At 44.0% G+C, this 12,500-nt stretch overlaps 1 protein-coding gene and 1 long non-coding RNA gene across 4 annotated transcripts in view; one reads left to right on the top strand and one right to left on the bottom strand.

Moving 5' to 3' along the window:
• LOC135112712 (uncharacterized) overlaps positions 1-7,083 on the bottom strand; it is a 112,703-nt gene extending 105,620 nt beyond the window's left edge. For 2 of the 3 annotated variants that reach the window (XR_010274542.1, XR_010274540.1), the window contains exon 1: positions 6,907-7,083. This is a non-coding gene — a long non-coding RNA (uncharacterized LOC135112712). The remainder of the gene's footprint in view (positions 1-6,906) is intronic. The other variant, XR_010274543.1, reaches the window with a different exon arrangement.
• The window catches only part of LOC135112711 (uncharacterized), a 231,195-nt gene that overhangs the window by 83,418 nt on the left and 135,277 nt on the right, over positions 1-12,500 (top strand). Inside the window, exon 3 of the mRNA XM_064027450.1 lies at positions 454-619. Coding sequence (XP_063883520.1) covers positions 556-619 — 64 coding nt within the window. The 5' untranslated portion in view covers positions 454-555. The remainder of the gene's footprint in view (positions 1-453; positions 620-12,500) is intronic.

Raw genomic sequence — 12,500 nt, forward strand, 5'->3', positions numbered from 1 at the left:
GCAGGGCGAGGGGAGTGATGATGGCGGGGACGGAAGGGTGAGGGCGAGCAGCAGAGGAATAAGAAAATTGAATTGAATCACTAGTTAAATAGGGAATTAGTGAGGCGTTTATTGGAGGGGGTGAGGAGAAGTTTTATTAGGGAAGGGACGGGAGAGAGAGAGAGAGAGAGAGAGAGAGAGAGAGAGAGAGAGAGAGAGAGAGAGAGAGAGAGAGAGAGAGAGAGAGAGAGAGAGAAAGTAGGAGACCGGATCGACAGACAGAAACAAGACAGACATACAACTGACTGATCAAAAAAAGAGAGAAAAAAGAAGAAGAAGAAGAAGAAGAAGAATTACAAACACCCCCACCCCCACCTGAATGTGTCTTTGCCCTTTACTCCTCCTCCCTTAAGACTGAAAAATAATAACTGATAAGTAAATAAAAATAACCACACACATTTCCTTCTCCGTCAGATGGTCGAGGCGAGGCGAGGCAGCAAGTGACCCACCCACCAGCCTGGCATCCATCCACCACCCCAGCCGCGCCCTCACCCGCCCCTCTCTTTCCCAGCCACCATGACGTCCCCCGCCTCCCTCCGGCCCCTGCTCACCCTCCTCATCCTGCTCACCCTCATCTTCGGTGAGTCTAAGTACAGTGGCAGAAAAATAATTAGTAAGAGAAGAAAGAAAGAAAGTGTCAGTGAATTTTAAGGTTTTTGTTTTGATTTCGTTTGGTGATGTTAGTCGATTATATTCTCTCTCTCTCTCTCTCTCTCTCTCTCTCTCTCTCTCTCTCTCTCTCTCTCTCTCTCTCTCTCTCTCTCTCTCTCTCATCCGACAAGATAAACTTTTTAATTGTTTTTCTGATTAAACTTTTATTACTCGTTGCATTCTGTTCCCTTCATCCAACTCTCTCTCTCTCTCTCTCTCTCTCTCTCTCTCTCTCTCTCTCTCTCTCTCTCTCTCTCTCTCTCTCTCTCTCTCCAACCAAATACCTCCCATCGGTTTCCACTCACTATTTTCATTCATTTTCTTTCCGCCATTCCATTTCTTCCTATCTTTCTTTCCTCTCTTCATCCTGCAGCCCCACTTTTCCCTCCTCTTCCTTACACTTTCTTCCTCCCTTCTTCGCTTGAATTCGTCTCACCTTTTCCTCTCTCCCACTTTTCCCTCTGTATTTGCTTCCTTCCATCTCCCTTATCACCTCCTCCTCCTCATCCTCCTCCTCTTCCTCTTACTGCTCCTTCTCGTCTTACGCGCTCTCTTTTCTCTTCTTATTATTTTCCCTTGGCAAATCTTTTACTTATCATGGTGTCGCTTACGTCCCTTGAGTTTCGACAACGTTATTACATAATTTTTCATTACCAACTTTATCACTAACTTTATTATAGCATATATTTTCCTTCCCGTGATGTTTCCTTATTTTCTCTCGCATACTGACACCTAAAATAACACTCTTCCCCCTTCTCCTTCCTCTTCCCTCCCTTCCTTCCTTCCTTCCCTGATCTTTCTTCCTTCCTCGCACGTCATCTATTATAGTTACCGCCCTTCCTCCTGTCCTCCCTCCCTCCCTCTGTTTTCTCTCTCACAAAGTGTCTATGCACTTTCCTCCCTCTCGCTCTAACTTTCTTAAAAGGGAAGCCAGTGCATCAAGCAGATGTATGGAACACAAGCTCCTCTTCATTTTCATTAGACAGCTCACGAATTTCCTGGCAAAGACTCGTATTCTGAAACGCTGCGCTCTCCCCTCACGACTGTTTACAAAGGCCACACAGACTATCAACTGGGTTCTCAAGAGTGTTTCCCCCATTAAAAATGTAGAAATATCTTTGATCTGTTACTATAACCATAAAACATCCTTAAAAACCAGTGTAACTTCAATTAGCGCCTTCTGAATGTAGGGAAGTGCAGAAGTGTCCAGGATATGTGCCAAGACTCATCCGCCAACTCTGACCTCAAGGCTTTTAGCAATCACGAACGTAGAGATGTCGTGTAAAGAGGATATATACAAGAGAGACACTAAGGGCATAATATACAAAGAGAGTCCAAAAATAAACCTTCTTAGAACATAAGAACATAAGAAAATAAGGGAAGCTGCAGGAAGCCATCAGGCCTACACGTGGCAGTCCCTCTTCGAAACATAGCTACCTTTTTTCCGCCTGTCATCCCCCTCCATATTTTTTTTCTAATCTTCTTTTAAAGCTCCCTAATGACTCAGCACTAACAATCTAATTATTGAGTCCACTCCATTCTTCTACCACTCTATTTGAGAACCACTTCCTTCCTATCTCTTTCTTCAACCTAAATTCTTCACATCGCCGTCCTATAGTACTGTCTTGCTTGGCACGCTCTATCTATGACTATCATTATTTTTCCTCCACTTTTTTTTTGCAAACTCAAAACTCCCGTACTGATGTTATGTTCTCTCTCTTTCCTCTCCCAACCAGTGTTGTGCTAAATTAACGTGTGGATTGTTATATTTGTTCCTGCGAGGGGCACATTAAAGTGAAAAATTATTATATGAATTCTATCTATTTCCAGATGCAACAGACCGTGAGTTTCCTTTATAATTAGCAAAACAATAAAAATGATTCAAGCGCAAACGAATTTACACCCAGAACGCATTTAGTAACAGCTATCTAGACAGAATGTGGTGATAAGAAAGGTAAGCACCACAATCGTGAGCGTGTACGTACATCCGCGGGCTGAATGGGGGTGGCGCGAGGTGAGAGGCGGAGGTCTGCCATAGTGTTCCAGAACAATATGATTATGCACAGAAATATTGCTTTTCGGACTGTTTGCAAGACGAAAATATAATTATATCCAGGAAACAATTCAGCAAAGGGCACTTCACGAGCAAAGGTGAAGGCAGGCTGTCCGTGAAATCAGTGATTACATTCAGTGATGAATATTTGGTGTTCGTATTCGAATTATACGCGAAAACATGAATTCAGCGTATCGGTTTCTTGCAAACAGGAATCCAAGTATTTGCATTCATGCTGGAGCAGCTGACGAAGTATTAGTATTCGTAGAACATTTTGATGAATAATTTTAGTTTTGTTATCAGAAACTATTATAGATCTGACTGTTTGCTGACTCTGGTTGGAGAGAGAGAGAGAGAGAGAGAGAGAGAGAGAGAGAGAGAGAGAGAGAGAGAGAGAGAGAGAGAGAGAGAGAGAGAGAGAGAGAGAGAGAGAGAGAGAGAGAGAGGATCTTTGTGAAAAAAAAAATCTACATCATGCACAGTAAGAAGTAAACAAAAAAAATAAATAAATAGCAGCAGCCCTGGTATCAGTTAAAAAGTTTGAATAAGTTATTTTTTTATTTATTTTATTTTTTTAAAGTTCAGGAAACCAAGTACCACCACCACTACCACCACCACCACCAACAACAACAACAACAACACTGCTGGGAGTGATGGATGATTGAGAAGAGACCGGTTAAAAGGAGCGACACATTCACGATGGACAGTGAGAGCCCTGTACACGCAAAGGAATGCGTTCCGTTGCCGAGATATAAAAATTAAATGAAAAAAAGTCATCTAAAAGTTCACTGGAGATTCCCTACGTTTGTATCTCGTTTTAAACTCCTCCTTTCATTCCTAGACACCAGAATTAATAACCAGGATGGCTTTTCGCCTTGCCATACTGTTCTACAAATCTTGGGTTCATGTGTTAGACAGTGACATAACAATGATAAACTGATCCAGAAATGAGGCCCCCGCAAGCAAAAATTATGGAAGCTATTTGTTATTCAGGAAAAATACGACAAGCATGAACCAAAATAGTGCAGCTCCTCCTCCAGCATCTCCTGCGCCCCTCCCTTCGCGGCGCGGGTCAAGTTATTCTTGCTCATGCCCCTCACGATCTTTTCTATTCTTTTATTCAAATGAATTCAACATCCGTCTAAAAATAGAAGCCGCATATGTGCACTGGATAATATTTGCAAGGACACTGCGCCCTGCGAGTACGAGGCTGCGAGTGGTGCAATGGAGCCGTGGAGGATCCTGCGTAAAAGGACGAGGACAAGATAACACTGGAAATGAAGACAGAAATGAGTGAGGAGAAGTGGAGACAATTATTATAATCTCTTAGTCCACGATTTCTAAACGGTCTTTGCTAAGGGATGAAGACACAGGTTACCACTTAGCCTACAGTCGTGCTTTCCGTCCATTAGAACACCCTTTTCCCTTAGTTCCCCTTCAATCTCTCGTACCGTTTTCTTTCACTCGATACTACTTCGCCCATCCTCTCTTCCTCCCTCCCTCTGCATTTCCATGAAATTATAAGTCTTCCCATAGTCATTCTTTCTATTTATATTTTCCTTCAATGTGTCTCTTTAATTCCCTTCATACTATCCTCTCTCTCTCTCTCTCTCTCTCTCTCTCTCTCTCTCTCTCTCTCTCTCTCTCTCTCTCTCTCTCTCTCTCTCTCTCTCTCTCTCTCTCTCTCTCTCTCTCACCCCCGCCGTGAATGTCTCCTGCACCCAACACAAACTTAAGTCCATCCTTCCTCCTTCCTTCTGCTTCTTCCCTCCCTCTTTCCTTCCACGCCGTCCTGTAATTGCTTGAAGACTGTGCCTGACTTCGTTTGCAGAAGAAGAATGAGCCAAATTACATCATTAGTTTGCAAACTCAGATGCGTTGGAGGGTGGCTGGCTGGCCGGCTAGCGGTGGTCTGGGTGGAAACGTGTGGCTGGCGTGTGCGTGTCCGGGGTGTGGAGTGAGGCTGAGATGTGGTGGAAATGGTAGGAGTGGTGGTGGTGGTGGTGACGGCCGGGTAATGTTAATGGTGGTATTGTCGGTGGTGGCAGTAGTGATAGTAGTGGTATGTAATGATAACAGCGGTTGTGGTGGTGTCATAGTAGTAGTAGTAGTAGTAGTAGTAGTAGTAGTAGTAGTAGTAGTAGTAGTAGTAGTAGTAGTAGTAATGATGATGGTGAGGATTGAGTATAATGGTCATGTTATATTATTAGCTCTAACCATCGTCTTTACAACCGTAGTGGACGTTTTGTTGGTCACATCGTTTGTGGTGATGGTGATGATGGCCACAATGTAATAATGATAGTGTCTGACTTTGATGATCTTTTTCAGTATACATGATAATAATGGTGATGAAGTATTGTGAAGGTGGTGACTGTTGGTGGTGAGGGTAATGAGTAATAGTGATGGTGTTAATGGTGGTGATGCTGATAATAGTGGAGGTAGTATTAATGACGATGGTGGCAGTGGTGTTGACGAGGTTCGAGTGATGGTTGAAAGGATGGTGAAAGCAGTTAGATGAGATGAGGTGGTGGTGACAGAGTGTAGGGCAGGGTGACGGTAGTAACGAGGAGGGGCAGGCTTGATGAAGGTGGCGGGGTAGGCACCTGGGTATTAATGGATGAGTGAAAGGTGCCGGGTAGAGGTGGTAGGGGGAAGACTGTGGATGGAACTCGTGAATATCATAAAACAAAGAGGCGAAGGAGAGTGGAGGACAGGTGGAGCAGAGGTGGTGCTCAGGTGGGCGGAGAGTTTGCATGAAGGTAACATTGAGAAGTGTGGTAATAGCGTGTGGTGTAATAATTATGATGGTGGTGTGCTCGTAGTGTGGTGGAAGGTGTGTGGTGGTGGTGGTGGTGGTGGTGGTGGTGGTGGTGATGGTGGTTAACGAGTGTGAATATTAACGAGAGTAGTATTAGAGTTAAGTAATGACAATGCTTAACGACTCATTATGTTTGTGGTCTTGTGAATGGTCGTTAGAGTCAGCTGTTGGTGTGGATGGGGGGGTGGAGGCGGGGATTGGCAGTGCAGGAGGGAAAGCGGGTGGAGGCAAAGGTAGGGGGATAGAGGTGGAGTTGGGAGTGGTGAGGGTGGTGTGCGAAGAAGCCGCTAACATGGTTTGGCGTGGCGGACTGGAGTGGTGGAGAACAAAGCGAAGCGAGGCGGTGAGCGGTGATGGTATGGATGGTATGCTGACAAGTGTAGTGGTGATGTGATGATGGCGTAGATGAAAATTACTACAAATCTACTCCTAACATCTTTATAACCCTTTAAACACAACATGATTGTTTTGGTGTGTGTGTGTGTGTGTGTGCAGGATCGTGCTTGTAACGTCTTCATAAGTAATTCCATGACGTCCTAACGTTCTTATACAACAAATCATCACAATGGGTGAACATAAACACAATTACATGTGGTGGACAAGTAAGACAGTAAATTGGATAAAATAATTAATGGAATGACTGATTGCTAGTTAGGAGAGAGAGAGAGAGAGAGAGAGAGAGAGAGAGAGAGAGAGAGAGAGAGAGAGAGAGAGAGAGAGAGAGAGAGAGAGAGAGAGAGAGAGACCGAAGAAAGAGGGGGAGGGAGGGATACATGGAGCGGAGGGAAGGGGGAACAGACGCGTCAAGGTGGGGATGACGGAAGCGGTGGCGACAGTACAGAAGGGCATACTCGTGCGTGGTTTTTGTATAGGAAGTAATGGTTGGAAGGTTCATGTTAGTGGTGATATGATGTAATGGTAATAGAGATTCACAGGTTTTTCAGCAACCTGTGAATCCGTCTTTCCCGTCTCTCACACAAATACCATTGATTGATAAAAAAAATAAATAAAATAAAAAAAACAAATAAATAATAATAATAATAATAATAATAATAATTAATACAAAATCAGAAAAAAAAAAGAAGGGGGCGCAACTTTACAAATACAAAAATGCAAAGACTAACAGAACCTATTAATAGTAATCATACACAATGTATATGACCAAATTCTAATAAAGAATACAAATAGAGCAAGCAAATACAACAATGCCCTTCCCGCCATGTCTGTTATGGAGGCCTAAACTTAACTGCGGGAGAATCTATCCTTCCTGCACCTCTGCACTAATCACTATCCACAGCCTTGTTATACATCAGTAACAACATAAACAGAAGGTCATCCTCCTTACCTTCCACCTTACGCACCCTTGACGATGATGCAGTCACGATCAATAACTAACAAAAAGAACAAACACCATCACTGGGCAACACAATGGACACCTCGCTCTCAGATCCGCCGTCTACTGCCATAAGGCAATCACCACCACCACCACCACCACCCCTGCCGGCTTCAGACTCTTGGCCTCCTTTACCCCAACCTGTATCACTTTTTGATAGGCTGTCAGTCGAAAAAATATGCATGGTAATCTCTCATTGGTTGACGCGTGTCGACGTCAGATCGTTTGAGGGTGGTGGGAAGCACCAGCCTTGAAGAATGCTGCTGAACTCATCCTTCATGCTATCAAAAGATGGTGACGTAATTATTATATAAACACGAGGAATATTCATGTCTCCTATGTTATAAAACGTGTGATAAGGTCGAGGAGAGCAAGAGTGTAGTGGCGGTGATGGTGGTGCGTGGCAAGACGAGGCCGTGACGTCAGGACGAGGCTGACGTAATGTATTTCACGTCGTGTGTGTTAACTTTCCATCGCCTCCACCACCACCACCACCACCACTGGCCCGGGCGCGTCCGTCCATCACTCACTCGCCTCGTAAAGAAAAACTTCTACAACAAACCCATTTCCTAAAACAGTGCTGTGTCTGCCTGCCTGCCTGCTCAGAGAGAGAGAGAGAGAGAGAGAGAGAGAGAGAGAGAGAGAGAGAGAGAGAGAGAGAGAGAGAGAGAGCGCGTCACCAATTATCAGACGAGCCAGCAACAGCCATCCAGTCAGCAACCCGCAGCACCACTCGATGAAAAGTGAGGCAATATTACGTTTCATCATTATTTTACTTAGCGGGGCCGGAGCGAATGATAAGTCGCCACACATGAAAGAGAAAACCGTGCAATCCGAAAGAGTAACTGCGTGCCGCCCACCTAATGGCGCCCACACGTCACTCTCCACACTCAGGACTGACGTAATCTTCAAGCTATAATCTGTTTCCGCCTTCAGAGAGGAGGAAACGAAGAGGACGACGACGACGAAGAGAAAGAAGAATGAGCTGGGGTGGAGAGGAGGAGGAAGAGGGGTACGAGGAAAGAGGATGAAAGGAGAGGAGGAAGGAGAATGAAGAAGCCAGAGAAATGACGTAAGAGTTTAAAAGAAGCCACAACAGTACTTATGAGCGGAAAGACAAAATGAAAACAGGGATAAATTGACAAAAACCAAACTTATTAAAACGACACGCACCAATAAGCAACCCCGGATATAGAACGAGAACACACACACACACACACACACACACAGGCATCGGCGGGCTCCCAGTTTACAGGCCATTACTGAGTCGGTGGCTCAAAATTAATTACATCTAGCGAAGCCTCGGAGCAGTAAAGGGTGGTGCGGCGGCGTCTGTCTGGCATCACTTTTACACAATAGCCGTCAGAATGGAGGAGGAGGAGGAGGAGGAGGAGGAGGAGGGGTGGATGGAGAGGAGAGCAGGAGGGGCAAACTGTTTTACATCAATAGTCGTTCCCCTGATTCCAGTAACATTACCCCAAACCTGCTGAGCTGCTGTTATCTGCCACGGGAGGGACTGAACTTGATTTGTGCCCACGGAGGGAGGGTTAAACTTTCCTCTCTCTCTCTCTCTCTCTCTCTCTCTCTCTCTCTCTCTCTCTCTCTCTCTCTCTCTCTCTCTCTCTCTCTCTCTCCTATTCATTCTTCAATAGCATTACAGTAAAAAATGGCCACGCTCGCAGAATTCTGTTTGACTTAGCAAGGTGTGAGCAATAAAAAACGACATGAACGCTGTTTGGATGCGTTAACACATTTCAACAGCGGCAGTTTTTCATTTCACGTTGGTGTGATGCAATTTTTCACATCCTTACTAATGAAAAAAAAAATGTAACATGCCTAAACGTGCCTCTCTGTGCTGGTGGATAAATTATACTCGTAACTGCATAAGAAAAAAATATATTTGTGAGGTATTCAGGGTTCGTCTCTCTCTCTCTCTTTCTCTCTCTCTCTCTCTCTCTCTCTCTCTCTCTCTCTCTCTCTTCGAATTTAAAGACCGTCTATTAAATAACCTAATACAGTAACGACAAATAAAAAGGGATGGAAGGCAGTGAAGTAATAAAATCTGATGTATAAAGCCTTAAAAGTTCATTCACATCCACTGGGCGCGCACACACACACACACACACACACACACACACACACACACACACACACACACACAAAGAACATACTAGTATATCAGTTTTCTTCATGAACACCAATACGTGTCTGCATAACAGGATTTCTCGTCACATGCTCTTAAGACTAAAAAATGTCCCTCTGCTCCTATTCTTACGTCCTCCTCGCTGCGCCCTTCCTCGTCTTATTGCAGGACACGGTCGAGCTCTCCCACTACTAACAATAAAGAGAAAGACACTTAATTAAATGAGATTCGCGGGAGGATGGATGAAATGTGTCCTCCCCATCCTTCCACTTCCTCACACAGCAATATCCCTTGAGTGCCGCTGAGGCCAATTCCTGATTGAATTATTGCAAGAGACGAGACGACAGTGGTGGTGGTGGTGGTGGTGGTGGTGGTGGTGGTGGTGGTGGTATTTGAGAGATGCCAAAAACTGAAGGAAGTCTCACCGTGGTTTCCAGTTCCGCATTCATAGGCAGTTTATTGAGACTTTCAGAATAACAATCAGTTAGGAGTGCAGTAGTAGTTGACATTAATGTAGATATAGCCTATGTATAAAAATCTTTTCGTGGAAATTAATTTAGTTGCCACACGATATCACCAGTCAATGTGAAGATCATTCTTAGTCACAATCGAGTGTTGTAGCTTGATTCTGCAGGCTCAAATTCGGAGAAGAAATAAGCATGCATTAGTTGCTCATGACTTAATTAGATACATTTTTCTTATACATTACGAAGTGCGTTCCACAGAATTTACTATCTCAAGGGTTTGAAGTCTGAACTCAGGAGATCCGCGATAACCAGAGACTTATCTTGACGCCTTGGTATGAAATGCAGGCGATAAAAAGATAAGCCGCGATGTTTGTTTTTCTTACGTTCACACCCATTGTGGTATTCCTGCCCTTAGACATGTCACCGACATTTGCAGTTAACAGCATAAAACGTGCAAGAAACTAGTGCCCTTGTCACTCCGAGACTCCCAACCATGACCGTCCATCAACACATGAGCTCAGTCAGGCTGGAATGCCAAGCCACAGCGCACCGCGGCCATGACGGCAGGAATTGCTTGATGCCAATCGAAACTTCTTTATTAAGTCAAGGGTCTGGGAGAGGGGGAAAGGGGGCCACAAGAATCTAATGCTGAATTTTTAGTCAAGGTCTGAGCAAGAACTTCGGCTTTACACATCGTGGTGGTCTCGTCTGGCATGGCTGAAGGTGATGGGATGGATGAAAAGGAAAATTTATTCGAGATATTTCTGGCTAAATGTCAGAAGTCATGGGAAAAGTTAGAGTTGGCGGGATTTTGATTTTTTTTTTATTCACGAAAACTTTTTAAGGATCGAAAAATAGAAAAGAAAAATTCGAAGTATAGAAAAAAAAAAAAAAAGGGAAGGAAGGAAGGAAAGATATGGAATCTTCTGGGTCACAGTTTCAACAGCAATGGAAAAGTCAACGTGAATAACACCACATTTTGCCAATATAAAGAAAAAGGTTCAACGCTTTAATTTTACTTAAGCAGGCATGAAGTCACTCAACTACTCCATGAGCTGCAAGGCAAGCGGTTCTATCCTATCATAAGATTTCTGAATGTTCTTCATTAAAAAGTCTTTCAAGTCGCCACCAAAAATGCGTAACAAACCACCTTGGCGGCAAATGTATTCTGTAAAGAAATGCTTAAACTCATTACACCGTAAAAGAAAAAAAAAATGTACTCTTTGTCAAAACATTTCGGGAGAATCTTGTGCTACGTGTATACCGTAGATCATTGACATCTCAGGTAAGGCAACCGCACGCCCCACGCCACCATGCACACCAAAGGTGCTCTCACCACGCCACAGACTAGTGTACCAGTTGTTGACACACCAGACTATACTTTCTTGTAACAGGAAGCCTTCTGTTCCTCTGGTGGTCATCTATCAATGGCTTCATATGTGTCCGAAAACACATTACAAAGTTTTCTTGAACAGAGGGTTGGAAAAAAAGAAAGAAAAAAAAAGAAAAGAAAAAACGTTAACAAGGAGACGAGGGCTTTGTTTCTTCAGCTTCCGGACTGCTTCTGGTTGCCTGTGGTTACTCGACCCCTTCACACTGGGATAACTAGTGGCGGCCACCAGTGGCCTCATGTAAATGGGGCCTAAGGGTCGGATCAGATTCAATCTGCCGCCACAATACGCTCCTGGTTCTTTCAGATGTTCTCTAAGCTTCACGGGGCACGGAAGAGAAGCGTATTGCCTCTATCAGCCATAAAACGGCGAACAGCCTTGCATTGTTCTGAGTTCCTGTTTTTTATGCAAATTTTCTCATTACTCTCATCAGCCTTGTAAATATCAATGTTTGAACTGTATTGCACTCAGGATAATTTTCGACCAATGCATAATCCAACACAAATAAGGAGAAACGCCGCGGTGGGATGATGCGAAGGAGAGGAGGAAAAAATAAATAAATAAATAAATAAAAAATATATAAAATAAAAAAAACTCACCGCTGCCAGAGGGAGGGGGCAGGACTGGGACACCATCGTCACCCCGAAAGGGGCAAGATGCATGTCGCTGTCTGACACACGATTAGCGTAATTTCTCATTCCTTTATCCTTCCAGAGCCAACCTTAATTTTAGGCGGATAATCTCCGCGTCTGGTGAAGATATTAACAGCGCAAATATCTATACGCCTCCATACATAAATACGCCGCAATTATTTAGGCTGCAGACAAATGGGTTGCTAACACGCGAACGCGGGAACTGTAATTACTAAGAAGGAAATAGGAACAGTGCAGCAGGAGACCCTCCTGTTTGCAGTGTAATGTTGCGTAACCCCGAAGTGACAGAGGAAAGGCGGGACAAAATACGGAAATAACATTATGATCGAAGAAGCCCAAAGGAGAGAAAAGTTGAGGATAACATCTGAAAAGTTCAATGTTAGGAAAAGTTTTAGGGCCTTAGGCGTGACGAGTAGGGTGGTGCTCCCGGCCTAAGTTTAGAGCATTATGGGCGGTAAAGTTGTGGATGGATCAACAAAGGGAGATGACGAGAGAAAAACTAGCATGGATTCACTGGCCATGTAATAATATAGCGTCCTACTCACATTCCGCTGGAGAAGAATATGTGTGTGTGTTTGCATGATAGTTGTATAAATCACATTTCTATGAACAATATTGCCAAACACCGGTCCATGCGTAACGCAGGCATCACCTGGCGGGCCAAGACACGTCCATCTCTCACGCCCCGCAGTCTGACGCATCGACACTTAATCCTGTACCTGCAATGAACCTCGTTTTATTTCAGTAACCTTAAGCAATATTACCAATCTAAAATTAAACTACATGCGCTAAAAAGGCTTTACTAAATATCCGATATCATCGTTTGCTGTGAGTATAATCTTTCAAAATTATGAGCTAAATTTACACCAGGCCACTATACCAACCAGGGAAG

This window comes from Scylla paramamosain, chromosome 2 (assembly GCF_035594125.1).
Source record: "Scylla paramamosain isolate STU-SP2022 chromosome 2, ASM3559412v1, whole genome shotgun sequence".
In the NCBI taxonomy this organism is placed as follows: domain Eukaryota; kingdom Metazoa; phylum Arthropoda; class Malacostraca; order Decapoda; family Portunidae; genus Scylla; species Scylla paramamosain.